Raw genomic sequence first — 19,811 nt, 5'->3', positions numbered from 1 at the left:
CATTTCGTATATACGAACGCCATCCAGGGGAAGCATTCGTATCCCGAAAGGAGACGCTTCAATTGTTTGGGTTTCACACCAGGACCTTGCGAACAGAGACTAGCCAATCGAGGGACCGATGTGAGGATCCCTGAGATTGGTGTGGGCACTTTCAAGTTTTGGTGGGTGGGCTTTTCTGTGGCTGGGAGACAAATGGACGGTCCCTTTTTCCAGCGCCTAGACTCCCAGGCACTGAGGCTCTTGGGAAGAAGACCCCTGGCGGGTTGGTGTGGGGAATCCCGGAGATTTAGTGGCAGGCTTTGGGGACAAAGAGAATGGAGTCCCTTCTCACGCTGAGTGTAGCCAATAAAATGGTGTTGTACCTCCAGAACTAGGTCTTGTCCAGTTACTGGAGGAGGAAATGGGTCTTGTTGCAGTTTTAGTGGTCCCTGACCGGCTGATGAAGGGAATTAGCGGTGGTAACTGGTCGGGTTACCCGCAGGTCACTACAAGTATATATAAGTTTGCCATAAAACAAACTAATAAATAAATCCAAGCACAAAAACTTACACTAACTAGTTACAATGATGATGGCTATGCATGTCTTTGTGTAATTTACCTGTGTAGAGAATCTAATTACAGCAAGCCGTTAATTAACCTTGTATTATTCTACTGCAGTAGACATATTAAAAGGCAGAGAAAATCATCCTATTACAGTTAATTGGTATTACCAATTGTTTTGTTCTGAAATGATAATAAATTAGCGCTGCTAGAATATCTACAAAGGTATGAAAAAGCTTTTGACACATGTTGGAATATAAAAATAAAAGAATCAAATGAATTATCATACTTTAAAAGAATAATAACCTTTAAACTGCACATATACACATCTAAAATTGTAACAACACTGCCAGGAGACTGACTTGACTTAGACATGAACTTAATTTTTGTTTTATTGCAGGATAATTTTATGTACCGTATATTCTATGTTGTTTCATGTCCTCTGTACAGTACGCCACATGGCTCTCACAAAGAGACAATTCCCTCTTTGTGAAGGCATCAAATGGCTTAACAGTATGCAACATATTTAAAGGAACACTATAGGTTCCGAACACAAACGTATTCCTGACCCTATAGTGTTAAAAAAAAATTCTCGAGCACCCCTGCCTCCCACTGCCCCCCCTAAAATATGGTAAAATCTGGGACTGACTATACTCGCCAGAACAACTACATTAAACTACAAATAAACTTTGTTAATGACAAATGGATAGCAAGACCCATCAGGATTATAACCACTGACTTCAAGAATGATCTTATTTGAATAATTAAAAGTGTTTTTCTATTCTAACTATTTGTGTGAGCTCAGATATCTGTGGATATGAATGGATATAAAAGATATGTGAGTGGTGTGAAAATGTGCTACATGTGTAGACCTACAGTGTTGCCCAAGACCATATTTTTAGAGCATTAATAGGAGTGTGGAATCAGATGTAAATCAAATGGACACTATAGTCACCAAAACAAATTTAACTTAATGAAGTAGTTTTGGTGTATAGATCATGTCCCTGTAGTCTCACTGATCAATTCTCTGCCATATAGGGGTTACATCAGTTTGTTTATGCAGCTCTAGTTACACCTTCCTGCACGTGACTTACACAGCCTTCCTAAACACTTCCTGCAAAGAGTCATCTAATGTTTACACTTCCTTTATTATAAATTCTGTTTAATTTAAAATTTCTTATCACCTGCTCTGTTAATAGCTTGCTAGACCCTGCACAAGCCTCCTGTGTGGGATTAAAGTTAATTTTACTGAGCAGGAGATAAATACTTTTAAAGTAAGTTACATCTGATTGAAAATGAAACCAATTTTCTTTTTCATGCAGGCTGTGTCAGTCACACCCAGGGGAGGTGCGGCTAGGGCTGCATAAACAGAAACAAAAGTGATTAAACTCCTAAAAATGGCAGAGAATTGAGCAGTGAGACTTCAGAGGCATGATCTATACACCAAAACTGCTTCATTAAGCCAAAGTTGTTTTGGTGACTATAGTGTCCCTTTAAAAGGTACAAACATACCTCGCTAACAGCAGATTAGGTTGCAGACCACAGGCTTTTTTTCCCCATTTGCTACTAAAAGCCTCAAAAAAAATATGTTTTCACAATCATAGTATACAATATATATATATATATATGTATGTATGTATATATATATATATTGTATACTATGATTGTGAAAACATATTTTTTTTTAGGCTTTTAGTAGCAAATGGGGAAAAAAAGCCTGTGGTCTGCAACGTAATCTGCTGTTAGCGAGGTATGTTTTTACCTTTTAAAGGGACACTATAGTCACCAAAACAACTTTGGCTTAATGAAGCAGTTTTGGTGTATAGATCATGCCTCTGAAGTCTCACTGCTCAATTCTCTGCCATTTTTAGGAGTTTAATCACTTTTGTTATATATATATATATACACACACACACACATATATATATATATACACACACACACACACACACACACACAGTAAATAAAAAAAAATAAATATAAAAATGCTACCCCGTTACATATTGCTAACCGCAAAATAGTGGCCAGGCCCAGACTGTCAATCGGGCACACCGGGCAAATGCCCGGTGGGCCACGGTGGCCATGGGTCGAGGCCGGCAGGGCAAGGTCCCAGGATCTTCCCTGCCGGTCTTTGCAGGGCCGGCACTATCCAAGCGCCGGCCCCACTGTTTGCGACGACGGGCTGGTGGGGAGATCAAAGATCTCCCTCACCAGCCTACTTTCATAGACCTGCGGCTGGGGAGGAAGGGAGGGAGGGAGAGGACCCGGCGGAGCTCTATCTTGCAGCTGCCCGGGTTGCTCTAGTGAGATCCGCGCGTTGCCATGGCAACGACCGGATCTCGCGAGAGTGAACTCTAGCCCGCAGGCTAGCGCCTTCACTCACCACGAGGACCACCAGGGATGATGTCACCGTGCCGGTCCCCCCCTCCCAGACTTAAGAAGGGAGGGGGGGACATAATGCCTACTTACATTTATTTGTTTATTTACCCCAAAACACAATCCCTAACATTTACACACAGCACTCTCACACACATCATCCCCAGCACTATCACACTCAGGACTCTCACACACATCGCACTCAGCACTATCACAAAACACATCACACACAGCACTCACACACATCATACACAGCATCCATCATACACACATGCTGCACAATACTTCCAAACATATGCATATATATATATATATATATATATATATATATATATATAAAAAAATATATGTATGTGTGTATATACACACACACACACACACACATACATTCCTGCCATACACACACTAGATTCCTTGTAAGCAAACACATATTACACCCCTAAACACACACTCTCTACAAACACTACATCACCTATACACACACACACACACACACACATACATACACTTGCTACATCCCCTATACACACACACATTCTTTACAGGCCCTAGCCACATATGCATTACATTACACCACACGACTAAAACCGACCTTATTACACAATACCACACCACAATCAGCTCACTCTATACACACACACAATCCCACAAGCAGGCTCCAAACACATGCACAATACTCTTTCCTGGCATTTTTGTCTCCTGGTATCCATTTATAGAGACACCAGAGACAAGTTGCAAGGAAACACAGTGCAAGCATGTTGTTAAATTTGCTTGCGCTGTGCAGAACAAATACAGGGCTTTTTTCTCATGTTAGAGCTCTTTAGCAGAGCTCTGCGCATGGTCTGCCCTGGCCTGCACTTTGAGACGGGGCATGTTTGTCGTTAGTGATGACAAAACACACCCTCTCTGCCCTGCCCTCTTCTTAGTGGGCCGCTGTGATAAAAAAAATGCCCGGGCCGAATTTTTATCCCAGTCCGGCCCTGATAGTGGCGGTAGTGGATATTAATCCTTGGAGTATAATTGAAAAGCACTTCATTAATGAAGTACCATAAAAGCGTAGCACTATTAAACGTGTCAACATATTTATTTTTAACAGTTGTTGGTTATATGCAAAAGTGGTTACAAGGAATAATATATATTCTGAGCAAGGAGTGCCTTACACAGAGCCTTGAAAGACTCAAATTTATGTTAAGCAATAAACCACTCAAACTGACCTAGGGGTTTTCTCTTGACTGTGTTTAGAGGAAAGAAAATTATGGACACTGGAATGCGCCCCCGAACAGGGTAATATTTAATCAGCCTACACAACAAAAACACAGTGAAATATTGCCTTTGGCAGTAAAAATATTTTACAGAAATAAAGCTTTAACTGAAAAAATAAATAAATAAATAAATTTTAGAATATATTGCTTTACAAATTGTGGTGGATATACTAAAAACAGTGGATTAATAGAAGTATTTTTCATTTATCGCAAAACCTATAATTATTGCAAAGTTTATACATACTTCCTAACATTGAGAGGTATGTAAATGTGACGGGTGGGCGTTCTAAGGGAAATTACCAGTGTCGCAACTTGTGTCAATGGTGACACCCATAATGGGTGGGCTGCCTGGGATGTGGATGTGTCTGCTCACTGAGGGGGCATGTCAGTCTGGCGTCAAGCAAGCCAGGCAGATAGTATCCTAGCTGGCTCCCTGCATGCATGGTCCTAGTGCCCACTGCCCACCTTGAGCAATTAGAATGATGCCCTTGTGCTGTTCTACAAAATACAGCTGCCGTATGTCCCCGGATCTGGGACTCCAGGTAAATATATTAGGATGGTTGGATAGGAACTATCTGGGAGCCCTGGTTTATGATACAAGGAGGTTTCTGGTCTCTGCACACATCAGCCCATAAGCCCACTAAGCACGGGATGACGTGAACTATTCGTCACTGCCCATCCATTCAGTATAAAATGTGTGTACATACATGGGGCAAGCAAGGTCTCATCTACATCAACAGGCTGCATTACAGTTCATCATAAAATAGACTGAGCCATGTTTGCACATTTCTTCCATCTGATACAGTTGTTAAGGGAGCCATCAGTAAATTGATAGCAGCTGCAGTGCATCTGTGAGGAGCTTAGGCAACAGCACCATTTACATTATCTGATAAATGGAAATGCTTTATGGGATATTCTAAGCTACTATTAAAATATTGAGCCACTTTCTAATTTGGGGTGAGCTCATTGCAGAAGCTCTAAACCATGGTCATTTTCAGCAATTGCAAAAATGGAAAGATCTTTTTTATTTTATTTTACATTGTTTATCAAGTTGGTGGATTTTCATGTTTTTCTCAGTACCATATCTATGCAATATATAAACCAAAACTGGATCAGCCTGGAATGTCAGTGTGTTACACACAAACACATCATATGCCTAAACTGCATGTCAAGATTTAATACCATTTAATCATGTAAAAAGGACTAACATGGAACATTGGGCATGTTTTGTTTTACATCCTGAGAATTGGAAACGAAAGATTACAAATGCTCCAAATTTGAAACATCTATCATAGAGACGCAATTGAAATATGTCTGTCATGATACTGAATATCCCAATACGCAGTACTTGAATCCACACTATCCTAAGATACAAAAGGACAGAGGTGTATTAGCAGTCCTTAAATTGGTCTGACAACGCAACCAGAGAGGTAATAGCAAGAGAATAACCAGAGACAGGCCAAGGTCCAAGAGTACCAGAAGACAGACAGACAAGCCGGATCAGAGATACCAGAAATCAGAATAGTAAAAAAACTAGGATAACATCAATTCCACGCAGCCATAAAGTGCACATATGCCATCATTGATGTGGGGTGTTAAAGCAATAAATGGACACGAATTCAGTGCATCCAGTTTCAGTCTTGATAACAGAATGAAGTGGACATGAAAAAGAGGTGGTCTGTGTGTCATTTTTTTCACACCAGAGTGATGCAGGTGGAAGAAGTACTTTTGACAGTTACAAATAAACTCACAATACAAGTGATTAAAATATAATAGTAACTTTAAAAGATATTTGCTTTAAATAATGAATTCAGGAACTGCCATTAAATAAAGCTTGTTTTAATGCATTTTTCCTTAATTTAGTTTCTGAAAATATGAGCAATACATTATAGCTTGTATTAAAATTATGTTTAGGAACTCACCTATATCAGCAATCAGGCTCCCGGGCTCCTGCTCCAGTAGAAACTCCTGTACCTTCGGCCAAGCTTTGTAGCGCTTGTCATTGAAGTAAGGAGCGATCTGCTCATAAACACTGTGGACATGAGCTCTTTCCAGACGGCTTGCCTCCTTCTCCATTTCTTCTCTTCCTCAGTCATAGGTCACAAACGAACTGAAGGAATATAGAATACTAGATTAACAACCAGATCAGGGAATATTGTAGCACAGTAGCTTAGAACATACTGGTATATTATAAAAATAAAAAAAATTATATTATAATTATTTTCCATTCCCTTGTTGGAATGATTAGCTGTAATATAAAAAAAAAAAAAAAAGTAAGAAGTAAAGTAAAATCACATCAGCTAAAGAAATAAACAAACAAAAAAAACACCTTGCTCTCACGGTAAAGGACCATTTTCTACTGCTGTGAGTAAAACCTGCCTTTCCATAAGGCTTAACTGACCCAGCTTTTCCTCTACAGTCCTGATAATGAAAAGTAATACGGCTGTTGATCGGAAAACAGACACTGGACATAAAGATCTTGCATTTCAGTTCTCACTGTGAATCACATGGATTCTTTTGAAATTCAAAAAAAAATAAGTATTTGGAATATTTACCATACGATGAGTTGGAACAAATACAAATAGTCACAGAAAGCAACAGCCTTTAAAAAAGTAAATAAAATAAATTTGACAGTTGGATGAAAAACCTGAATAAGGGGTTGGGTGCAAGAAAATCCCAGGGTGTGCTGTGATATAGTACAAAAGATCTGCATTAGGCGTTGAGGGTATAGTCAACAATCATATCACTGCTCTAGGCTTTAACGGCAAATATATGCTTTCGTTACAGTTCTCACAGATTATTTTCACTGCACCTTACAAGCTTGAATAAGTCTTCAAACCATTACAATAAATTTTTATGTGAATTTGTTCACTTTTCCTAAAATTCATGTTAGCCATTTGTTGTTTTTATTTTTAACCCCTTAAGGACACATGACATGCGTGACATGTCATGATTCCCTTTAATTCCAGAAGTTGGTCCTTAAAGGGGTTAAAGGGACATTATAGTCACCCAGACCACTTCCGCTCAATGAAGTGGTCTGGGTGCCAGGTCCCTCAGGTTTTAACTCTTCAGATGTAAACATAGCAGTTTCAGAGAAACTGCTATGTTTACATAGCAGGGTTAATCTAACCTCTAGTGGCTGTCTTCCTGACAGCCACTTGAGGCGCATCTGCGACGCTGGGTGCGAATTTTGCATCCATCGCGCAGAGCGTCCATAGGAAAGCATTGAGAAATGCTTTCCTATGGACTGTTTGAAGGCGCACGCGGCACTCCACTCAGAAGCGGACGTCGACGGGTGAGGAGAGGTCACCAGCGCTGAGGGAGCCCGGCGCTGGATAAAGGCAAGCTGCTGAAGGGGTTTTAACCACGGGAGGGGGACCCTGAGGGTGGGGGTCCCCCAAGGATTATATAGTGTCAGGAAAACCGCTTTTTCCCCCCCATTCATTTACATGAGATGCCAAGAGATACTGAGCATACAGTGTTAATGTCTTTGAAAGTGCCAGTGTTTCTTTAATTATAGCAACCACTAAAACAGCAGTAAAACGTTTGTGCTTACACGGTCAGAAAGAAAGACAAGCATGATCAAATAATACAATCAGCACTACAGCAGGAAAAATGGAGAATCCCTCCATTTGACTTGCGGACAGACCATGGGACACACAAGAATGGTCAAACTCCACCTGACTTTACAGAGATTTGCTATGTTACAATGATATGTAAACAAGCAGGTAACTTTTACTACACAGGATTTATACAAATCTCACAAGCTGTAGAGATGGATCAGCTAGTCTTTAAAAAGTTTGATTAGTAGATCCCTTCTCACAACAGAGAACCAGGTTTAAATCAATACCTGGGGCTCCCTCGGTCAGCTGGGGACATAATTAGTGGCCCTAGACTGACTGATAAGCTGCATGCAACGCTGAAAGGGAGTGTTGCATACAGCCTTTAAAATGGGATTTCAATCTCTGTGGCTCCGTGTTCGCATTCAGCAGCAGTAATTATCAGGCTGCACACAGTCCAAAGGAAACCTATCAGGTCTGAAAAGACCCTGACAGGATCTTACTGCATGAGCCCCTGCTGATTGAGATGGATGCTGGGCTTTGCAATCGGCATGAGATGGCGATCAGGGAGACTTATGTATATCTAATTAATTAATTATTTTAAACAGTTTGTGTCAGAGCCAAAAGTTGTCTCAGAAATTCAAAAACAAAAAAATATCCATGCTCGGTGAGACCAATGTTAGTGATAAGCTTGTTTTAACCAGCTGTGTGATGCACAGCATAAAGTGAGGTGTGAGTACAGTATAGGTAAAAGATGTCTAAGCTTTTATTGGCAAGTGCCTGCAAGCCCAACAAGGTATAATTCGATAATATAAAATGCAAAAGTATGCAAACCACAAGAAGATAATCAAGAGCAAAAGACAATCTTTATTTTTTTTTTTAAAGAGATAGCACATATGCAAGACTACCATAATACAAAAGTTGTACAAAAAAGTGACCAACACTGGCCTAACACTGCACAGGAGCAGACACCATTTCTCAGAGCTTCAAGAATCTGTACCCTAAAACTAAAAAAAATCAAGCACTACTTGCAGAATAACTGGCAACCAGACACGCCATCACCTGCATAGTATTTTGCGGATACTGCAGATGCCGTTCTTTCAGTACCCGGGCGCAAAATAATAGATGCTGAGGCAGGGAGACTTCGCCGGAGGGCTCTGGCCATGGAGCACCTTCAGTCCGGAGGACCAGACACCCGGCACACAGAAATGTGAGATGGGACACAGTTTGCAAAAACAGCCCCCACTCACCCCAAAGACAGCGTGATACAGGCCACATACTACAAATGCCTAATGTGCCATGGGCCCAGACCTCCCCACAGCCATCAGAAGATGGGGACCCACATGACAGCCTCCTACCGAGCCCTTAAACCCAAGAGCTCCCACAGGGCACACAGGACTGCACTCCAGCTTCAAAAAGCAACATACAAGCCATGCTGACAGGCCTACAGCACAGTCTTAGTCAGAAGTGGGAAGCAGATCTGGCGGCACTAACTACCAAACTGCAAGCGGTGAACCACACGCACACAAGCTACTGAGGAAGAAGTAAAAGACCTGAGACAGGATCTATACACATTGGGGGAAACGTAAGACTACTACAACCCACTCAGGCAACCATGGCCAGACAAGTAAACATACTGGATGACATCAAGATAAGAGGGGTCGAGGAGTCAATACCGCTAGAAGAACTACCGCACTTTATCAGACGCCTATCGGCGGCAGTGCTGCCAACAAGACAGGCTAAAACCTTCTCATTCGACAGAGTCTACAGGATCTCTAAATCCCCACAAGCCCCTAACGAAGCCCCACGAGACCTTAAATTGTGGTGCCAAATGATGACAGACAAACTAGGACTGCTGGCTGCATTAAAGGGAAAAACAACCTTTGAATTTGAAACATGCCAACTCTCATTTTTTCAGGACTTCAGCATGGCTATGCTACTGTGGTGCAAAAATATGCAATTGTTAACCAAACCACTACAAGCAGAAGGAATCGCTTACAGCTGGACACCTGGGGCACTTTCTGTGACGAAGGAGGGACAATACTACAAGGTCACCGATGCAAAAGAAGGCCCAGCACTGCTGGCAACATTGAAACTCCCCCCCAACAACATGAGGACTACCGCCTAACCTTCAACCACAGTTAGCTTCAGACCCAGGGAGAAGAGCGGAGCCACGACCTTAACCAACTTTCAGTGGTCACAGCTGTCCTTCTAGTTAACCATAAATATCTGTTGTGGCACCTTATTCATCAAGAACAGCAATAATGTAAAAACAAGGACCTGATTTAGAAAAATAAAAAAAAATCTTAAAAGATCAATCATCATATGTTGTATAATTGTACATCAGAGGGCTGCATCACATTCAAATACAGTTACTTAAAGATCTAAATAAATAATACCGAAATGTGAGCGCTCCAAAAAGTAAAAATAAAATAAAATATATAATTGTCACCTTTCTCGAACTGAGCTCCAGCAGTACTAAACTCAATAGCTTGTCTATATATAAAGATACAATGTATCACCACTCAATGTATCAAGATAGTAGCAGGGTATTATTATACAAATCACCAACTCTTTAAGGGGCATATAATAAATGGTTAATACCCTTACATCTAAATAAACCCTGAAAATTAAGGACACTGATAATAAAGCAGCTTTTTATTATCTTTCTAAATAGTGAACTGCATCTCACAGGCTCCAGACCCAGGAGACGAGTGCAATGCACGTCTACAACAAGCTCTAATGCGCTGGCTGACATACACCCCCCCTCCTCCTTATCTCAACACACACCCCTTGTTATAAATATCAGTCCTTTTTATTATTACCATGACGCTATGCATTACCTATGATATGCTATTCTGTAATATGTCATTGCTGTCATGGCTAAACACGAATGTCTTTTACTTGCTCGCATGAAAAATAAAGAGTAAAAAAAAAAAAAAAAAAAGTAACCAAAGCTAACTAGCTTATTTAAACAAACAACTAATTGGGAAAGTTTGTTTTTGACACGTGTCCATCTGTTATAAGCTCAATGTAAGTTATCAGTATTGTTAGTTTAAGTTAGCATTGGTCACTTTTTTGTACAAGTTTTCTATTAAAGTTGTCTTGCATGTGTGCTGACTAAAACAATTCAGGCAAGCTGATCAATATCCTCTCTCTCTTTGAAGACCAAAGAGAGGCTAAGAATCTTGCGAGCCATCTCTCAATATAATGTATTTATCACTATTTTGGAAATCAGCACCTCAGTCTTGGCTCTCTGTCAGGCATTGTTATAGCTTCAACCCTTTTCTCTCATTGAACAGCAACGGTAGGAGGAGATTCAGAAACAATATTTCTGTTTTTAATCCTCCAATGCAATGTGTGCACTACTTATGCCTGGACTGACAGATTCAGTTGCTAATTTTTTAAAGGAACACTCCAAGGACCATAAGCACTTCCTGTAACCCTCTCAGAATAACAACGTTATTCACTAAAGTGAGAATTGGAGGTGAATTTAAAGTGAATTCCACATTTAAAGGGACACTTCAGGCACCCAGACGACTTCTGCCCATTGGAGTGGTCTGGGTGCCAACTCCCACTCCCTTAACCCTGCAAGTGTAATTATTGCAGTTTTTTTTTATTTTATTTTTTTTATGAACTGCAGTAATTACCTTGCAGGGTTAACTCCACCTTTAGTGGCGGTCTAATAGACAGCCACTAGAGGGCACTTCTGTGTCTCTAGTGCTAGAGCGTCGCTGGATGTCCTTACGCTGTGTGAGGACCTCCAGTGTCACTCAATTCCCCATAGGAAAGCATTGAAAAGCATTTTCAGTGCTTTCCTATGGGGACCTCTAAGCGCATGCGCAGCATTGCCGCGCATGCGCATTAGTTCACCCCGGCCGGCGGGCTGGATCAGTCTCGCCCACCGGCCGACGTAATGCAGAGGAGGAGCGGCAAAAGAAGCAGCGACGTAGGACATGTCGCTGCCTCTGGTAAGTGACTGAAGGGGTTTTCACCCCTTCAGCAACCGGGGATTGGGAGGTGGGAGGGAGAGGGGACCTGCAGTGCCAGGAAAACGGATTGTTTTCCTGGCACTGGAGTTTCCCTTTAAGACCAAAATAGTTGAACTGAAAACATAGCAGACTTAGAGAATGTATCCAATTTAACTATTTTGACCTTCAAGAGGTTATGTCACGTCACTGGGATTTGGAGAGGCATGCTTGCCAGCCTCTTGCCCCTGGGATATATTGCCCTTTAAAAACACTATTTGGGCATATTGGATTTTAAAGGCACTGTTTCTGCCCCTTGGACCTTTTGTGGGGATATGTTTTATTTTGGGGTACTTTTTGAGGTTTGTAAAAATGTATGTTTTTTCTGCTTAGAGTTAATCAAGTTAGTCCATTGTCTTAGTTAATTGTATCACAGGCAGAGGGGAGGGCTTGTGTGCTGTATTTGGGAGTGTCGGACATTGTTGTATTGTTCCGATTGGTTTGTGTCCTTTGTGTGCCAGGGGGTGTGCCTCTGGCCTGAGGAATTGTATAAATCGTGAGTGCTGGCTTGCATAAAACAGACCTGTTCTACCCTTCATGAAGGCTTGGCTCTTGGATTGGAGAACTACACTCTGGGGATTGTTATAATCCCTATACTCCCCAGGGTATAATCACTGAGCTCTGGTAAGAGCTTGTTCATGTTCCTGCTCTCTGGATTTACGAGAGGTCTACCTACTGGAAGCTGGACCCTGGTCTTGGGTCCAGAGTGGGTGGAAGACGGTGAGACCTCAACCAAGCTGCGGCGGTTCGTGGGGTCTGCGGTGGTTATGGTGTCTGGTGGAGTGCTTGGAGCCCTCGGGAAGCACTAGGAGCATCCGACAACGGAAGGTACCCAGTCGGGGTGCCAGGCGATCCGTTACAGTGGTGGCAGTGATGGGATGGCGTCCTAGTGCGAGGAGAAGCAGCTCGGAGACACCGGTAACGTGTGGATTTAGAATTAGGGCAACGCTAGTACTCGTACAGCGCCCCTGGCTACAGCAGCATGGAATCAGCTGGTTCCTGGACAGCGTTCCATGATGAGCAGGAGGAGGCGGCCACGGACTACAGGGATGCAGACAGAAAGGAAGTCTGGTATGAGGCCCTGGAAAATGCCTAGCGGTGGCGAAGTGAAAGCCTCCCCAGTGATGAGCAGCAGCTACAGAAGCATGTGGCAATGTGGATGTATCTATTGGGAGAGCAGCCCCTGGATGGGTGGGTGGGGCAAGACTAGAGACCCTGGTATGGAAAGAGATTTGGCTCGACAACGCATACCAGGATCTATGGTGGCATTCCATCAAACATACCCTCTGGACGGCCGAGCACGACTTACCCGAAGGGAATAATTATGATGGCCCTGGGTTACTATGGGATGCCTTGAAGGAGGACATTGATCTCGGCAGCACGGAGGAGTCCAGATGGCAGGTGGAGATGGGACCGAGGTCTCTCCACCAGCCCTTCAGGGATTCTGGGCTGCGGCCCAGATCCCCAGCTACAGTCGGAGCTACCAGGAGAGGAGACGGTCGGTCTCCCTCCCCAGCGGCAGTGCATCTCACAGGGAGAGGAGACAACCGGTCTCTCTCCCCAGCGGCAGTCAGTATTACAGGGAGAAGAGATTGTCGGTCCCTCATCCCAGCAGCAGCAGGCGGTTAAGCACCAAGCAGCGTTACCAGGAGTCAAGACAAATCAGTCTGACTCCCCAGCAGCAGCTTATCTACCAGGGAGAGGAGACAACCGGTCTCTCTCACCAGCGGCAGGGTGAGTTACAGAGAGAGGAGATTGTTGGTCACTCATCTCAGCAGCAACAAACATCACTAGGAGTGGAGATGGTCGCTACCACTTTCCAGCGCCAAGCAGCGTTACAGGGAGAGGAGACAATCGGTCTCTCTCCCCAGCGGCAGTGTGTTATAAAGGGAGAAGAGACAACCAACCAGTCTCTCTCCCCAGCGGCAGCCGGTTTTAGAGAGAGAGGAGACTGTCGGTCCCTCATCTCAGCAAGCATCACTGGGAGTGGAGATGGTCGCTACCATGACCCAACACCAAGCAGCGTTTCAGAGAGAGGAGACAATCTGTCGCTCTCCCCCAGCGGCAGTCCATCTTACAGGGAGAGGAGACGGTCGGTCGCTCTCCCCAGCGGCAGCGTGTCCTACAGGGAGTGGAGACTACTGGTCTCATTCCTCAGCAGCTGTGTACTTTACAGAGAGAGGGGACAATCGGTCCCCCTCTCCAGCAGCAGCTGCCCAACCTAGTCCTGGGGGTAGTGGAAGAGACGTCAATACCCACTGACCCCCTTCCAGCAGAAGAGTTGGCATCCGGGCAGAGCGCTGTTAGCCTCTGCCATCCCCTTTTCCTTGGTCCAGAGCCCGACTGCCTACAGGTTTTCCCACCAGAAGCGTTGGCATCAGGGCAGAGCGCCGCTGGCCTCTGCCCACCACGTACCTACAGCTCCATGCCTGGGATCACAAGGCAGATCAGGGGTGGCGGATGTGCCCTCTGCAGCCTGGGACAGACAGGACACAGCTGGACACCCGAGAACTACAGGTGCAGTACTTGGTTGTGGGTGGGCTGCTCAACTAACTCAGGTACTGACCGACAGGAGGTCAGGTACCTGGTGAGTCTCCCCCTGGGAGGGAAGATGTGTGACGAAAGCACCTTCATCACTGGGATTTGGAGAGGCCTGCTTGCCAGCCTCTTGCCCTGTGACTAAGGCCCCTGGGATATATTGCCCTTTAAAAAACACTATTTGGGCATATTTGATTTTTCAAAGGCACTGTTTCTGCCCCTTGGGCTTTTAACTGGAACAGATTCAAAACATGTGGCGGCCATCTTAAATTGTCCAGCAGTCTTTTGCCGTCGAGTGTATGGAACTGTTTTGGGCATGGGACCATGTGCACAGTGGGGCAAAATAAAGACTTCCAGGAAATTCCTGGACCCCTGAACCAATCTGGGTTAGTTTTAGATATGTTGTTCACCCAGATCGGCACTATCAGGGGATGTGTGGGGATATGTTGTATTTTGTGGTTTGTAAAAATGTATGTTTTTTCTGCTTAGAGTTAGTCCATTGTCTTAGTTAATTGTATCACAGGCAGAGAGGAGGGCTTGTGTGCTCTATGTGGGAGTGTCGGACATTGTTGTATTGTTCGGATTGGTTTGTGTCCTTTGTGTGCCAGGGGGTGTGCTTCTGGCCTGAGGAATTGTATAAATTGTGAGTGCTGGCTTGCATAAAACAGACCTGTTCTACCCTTCATGAAGTTTTGTCTCATGTTCGGGGGATTGGAGAACTACCTACACTCTGGGGATTGCTATAATCACTATACTCCCCAGAGTAAGCTCTTGTAAGAGCTTGTTCCTGTTCCTGCTCTCTGGATTTAGGAGAGGTCTGCCTACTGGTAGAGTAGGAGGAAGACGGCGAGACCCCAACCAAGCTGCGTCGGTTCGTGGTGTCTAGTGGAGTGCTTGGAGCCCTCGGGAAGCACTAGGAGCATCCGTCAAAGGAAGGTACCCAGACAGGGTGCCAGGCAATCCGTTACAGTCACCCATCCAAAATGAGAAAATATTTATGATAAAACGCATTATGATGATAAAATGCACGGTGTTTGAATTTCAATGAAATTCCAGGACTTAACACGGTGGAGCTCACAGAAGCTCCATGCATGAGTTTCAAGCTGTAGGGGAGGTAATGAAAGGCACCCAGAGGGACCCAGATAAGTTGTCAAACCCTTCTAAAACAGTTTGATGGCTTTCACTTTTGGCACCACATCAACTACTGCAGGCTGTAGTGGTTTTGGTGCTTGGAGTGTTCCCTAACATACATTTAAATGGCATTTAAAAACAGCATAATAAAAATTGTAACATATTACAGATGATTTTCAATGGTGTCATTTCCTGAGGTTTCCCTTAATATGCATTGAAGATGGCAAAATGTCAGGAACGCGCTTTTAAAAGAATACCAGAATATCCATAAGCACTACATAGTCACTGTGGTCACAATGGTTGCAGCAGCACCCTGGCACCATCCCACGATATGTAGTCAAACCATTTTAATATGGTCTGACAACTTACCTGGGTCCCCTGTGTGCCAGCACTGCATCTTCTCTTCTGGTGCAGAATCGGGATGTCTCTATTTAGAATAAAGTCACTGAAAATTCACAACTGCGCTCACCAACTGAGAGAACACAGCTGGTGCGCTTAGTCAATTAGCACGGTTCTGCTTACCTTTGTAGAGATTTTATTCTCCTATAGGAGGGCAACAAAAACAGGGTATGCGGATATGGGCCCAGGTAAGTCGTCATTTATCATCTTACAGTGGGATGTCACCAAGAAACACCTAGCACCATAACCACTACAGAGGGCTACAGTTACAGTACTTGGAAAATTACTTCAAGCAAAGTAACTTCATGTTTCCCATTAAAATTCCAGAAAAAAAAAGTGTTTATGATGTACAACATTACAGAATAAGGTAAATGGGTACAGATGCTTTACTACTACAAATACTTTCATGCATATTCGATTAGCTTTCTGTATAATCACATTTGTGCTTTTTTGTGAATGAAGCTGCTCATGGGTGTACACAGCTGCTTTACAGACTAACAGAAAACCAGAGCAAGTCCCCTAGGAGTTGCACACAGTGAAACAAACATTCACTAAAGTGAGAATTCTAAATAAATTCATAGTGGATTTCAAATTTAAGGTCAAAATAGCCAAACTGGAAAAATTTGAACTAAGCTTTTAGTATATGGATACTTCAATTTCAAATCACTTTAAATTCTCAGTTTTGTGCATAACCCTGAGAACTTTAGTATTTATGCAATTTGTTTCACCAAAAATGAGAACAATGTAATATCTTTTACAGGCAGGAGAAATCATTTTTTTAAGAGTCAAGACATGCGCACACACAGGAAGCTCAATGAATGATAATACATGCAGGAAGAACATTAAAGGGACACTGTAGGCACCCAGACCACTTTAGCTCATTGAAGTGGTCTGGGTGCTGTGACCCTTTTGCACTTAGTGCTGCAATGTAAAACAGAGAACTGCAATGTTTACAATGCATCTTTAAGTCTGCCTCCAGTGGCTGTCTGCCAGACTGCCACTGGGGGCGCTTTCAGAATCTAAACAGACTTTTGGTCCGTTATCTGATGCTGGACTCCTCATGGACCTCCAGTGCCAGATTTTCCTCAAAGGAAAGCATTAAATAATACTTTCCTATGGGGAAGTCTAATGCGCACACGGCCATTGACGCGCATGAGCATTAGGTCTCCCCCACTGACTGACGTCGGCCGGGGAGGAGCATGGGCAGAGCCTGACCTAGCACCGAGGGACATTGGCGCTGGATTCAGGTAAGTAGCTGAAGCTACCCTCTGATGAGTTGTGGGCGAAACGCGCGCGTCAGGGGTCTTCGGTGATTCACTGTAACAGCTTTACGTGTGGGTTTTTGACCGGTAAACACCACACTTCCTTCAGAATCCCGAGTTTTCTTTCCTGTTATGGACTGGGTGGGCTAAGGCTGCTTGATATCTTTCTTCCACCTCTTTGTTTAAAAGCAGGCAGGCGAGCATGATATTTGATCCGTCAGCTATTTATATATTTCATTAACATAGGCAAGCTTTTCCAGCCCCCTACCAATTGGTTCCCAGTGTTCTTAACAGGTTAGTGATTTATGGTCAGCCGAATTAGGCACCTTGGCAATATTTCAGTTATGGCCACATCGGCATCTTTTGCACTAAGTTTATTGAATATCAGCGTTGCACTTATTTTAGTACATCACCACCTATGTAGACTTTTGCTTGTGCAAATACATTTATTTCCTTCTGCACATCCTAAATGTTTATCATGTTATAACGTTGGTGCACTCTTAACCAGCAGCAAAGATGTGGAACTGAGCACAGAGACTCACATTTAGATCGAGATAAATAGATCAGCCTGTACAGTATTACTGTTTGCTACAGTTTGGTCATCTTCACAAACTGCAACATTGTTTTGTTGCAGTTCAGACCTATCAGAGGACACTGAAAACTTTTGAACAGGTCCTCTTTGTTCTCATAATTAGATGCAGTCTCATATCAACCTCATCTAGAGACACTACCTGATGGCATAACATCTTTAAGTATTATCACTTACTTTTCTCTCAGTGCTCAGCTCATAGGTAGTAGCCCAATATCCAGGGCTCTCATTCTGTAGGTAGCCCTCTAATTTATTTCTTTTGGGGTTTCCTACTATATTTATTATTTATTTTATTTTTAGGTATATAAGTTTGTACATAGCACTGTACAGCCTATTATATTTTTATGCTGATAATTTCTGTGCATTTCGTACACAGCAACTACATATTTATTTTTAATTAATAAAAGTTATATTTTATTTTATCGGGGCACTCAGAATTGTCTTTGTTCTTTTCTCTTACTACTTTGGTAGTTTATTGTGGGTTAACCCCACTAGGAGTGTTTCCTTTTAGCTTCCACATCATTCTCTCTTCTAAGTAGCTGAAGCAGTTCTAACTCCAGGATCCTCTAGTGCCAGGAAAATGGGTTTGTTTTCCTGGCACTGGAGAATCCCTTTAAATGTATGATAAATATTGTATCATTTTACACGCAGGTTTCTAAAAGGCATCTTTTTAAAAGAACACTCAAAGCACTATAATCACTACAACAAACTGTAGCGGTTATGGTGGCAGGGCCATTGTAAGTTGTCAAACTATTTTAGAAAAATTTGATTTATTACCGGAGGCCTGCCAGATGCTGTTTCCCATTCCTATTACATTGGGCATAGAATGATGCAAGCAACCAGTTGAACGCTATAGGAAGCAGAGGAGGTGGGAAGCTGCGCCCAGCAATCCCCAGCTACAAACAGCTTACAACTGGGTCTCCAGGAAACACCTGGCAGGAGTGTTCATTAACCTCGCACTGTTAAAATATATACATAGATGTTGCACACTGGTTTGCAAGACTATTCTCTGAAAACTGTGGGTAGCTTTCTGACCCTTTCTTTCTGTACAAAATATCAAAATACGAGCGTATTAAATTTACACTGCATAACATGTAAAAATACAAAAAGAAAGAGCAATAAGTCGAAAAAAAAAACCAAAAAAAAAAAACCTATCACATTAATTTTTATTTTTACAAATATTGCAGCCCCCCAACTAGCAGTGACTGTCAGGAGGTTACAATGTGTCCAGAGATAATCAAGAGACAAATGTAACAGCAACATAACAAAACAGAAGATGTATTATCATCATCAAATCAATAATAATTATAACAATAGCAATAACACAATTACATGTAGACAAGTATTTTGTATTATCGTCATATCAATAATAACACAAATTATATGTAGACAAATATTTAATAATAGTAATAATACAATTATATGTAGAGGAGTATTTAAGAATAGTAATAATAAAATTATATGTAGACAAGTATTTAATAATACTAAGTTTATATTGAGCTCTCCATGATAATCACACAGTGATAAAATAAAGACATTATGTATAAAGCCAGTGACCCTGCTTGTAATGAGTGAAGACTTTATCTCAGTTTGTAAATAAGGTCATAGAGCTCTGCACAGAGCACAGTCTGCCCGGTAGGTTGTTTATATTAACTTACCTGAGCCCTCACAGCCTGCATCCCGTGCCGAGCTGTCAGCCGCCGTGACTGTGAATGACCCCGGGCACAGCCTGAGTGAGGAGCCCGGACCGCTACAAAGACTACTGGGTAAATAATGACGTCACGGCGCCGGCCGGTGCAGTTACCTTGCCAGGACCTGTAAGAGGCTGGGACTCGGCCAGCAAGGAAGAAGCGGATTGGATAAGGAGAACAAGGGGAGGCGGGGCTGCAGGAAAAAGGGGCGTGTGTAGTATCGTAGCAACCGAGGAGGAAGCTGTGGGCGGGGTTTACAGTTGAATGATAGTTGAATGTTTGGATGGGAATAAAAGGAACTCTCCAGCGCCATGACCCCTGCTGCTGATTGTAGTGGTGATGGTGCAGCAGGGAGGGTGCAGGTGACATTACAGCACCTGGTACTCAGCTTATACGTGCCAAGTGGCCCTGTTTTGGAGGGACAGTCCATCTATT

At 43.0% G+C, this 19,811-nt stretch overlaps 1 protein-coding gene across 1 annotated transcript in view; it reads right to left on the bottom strand.

Annotated features, from left to right (window-relative positions):
• The window catches only part of LOC134571253 (probable tRNA methyltransferase 9B), a 48,302-nt gene extending 28,855 nt beyond the window's left edge, over positions 1–19,447 (bottom strand). The window contains exons 1-2 of the mRNA XM_063429428.1: positions 19,344–19,447; positions 6,101–6,288 (exon numbers count right to left, since the gene is read on the bottom strand). Of these exons, the coding sequence (XP_063285498.1) occupies positions 6,101–6,254 (154 nt within the window). The 5' untranslated portion in view covers positions 6,255–6,288; positions 19,344–19,447. The remainder of the gene's footprint in view (positions 1–6,100; positions 6,289–19,343) is intronic.
• Between the last annotated feature and the right edge of the window lie 364 nt (positions 19,448–19,811).

Source organism: Pelobates fuscus, chromosome 1, assembly GCF_036172605.1.
Source record: "Pelobates fuscus isolate aPelFus1 chromosome 1, aPelFus1.pri, whole genome shotgun sequence".
NCBI lineage: Eukaryota > Metazoa > Chordata > Amphibia > Anura > Pelobatidae > Pelobates > Pelobates fuscus.
Note: the sequence above shows the minus strand (reverse complement) of the source record. Positions and strands in the feature narration are given on the sequence as shown.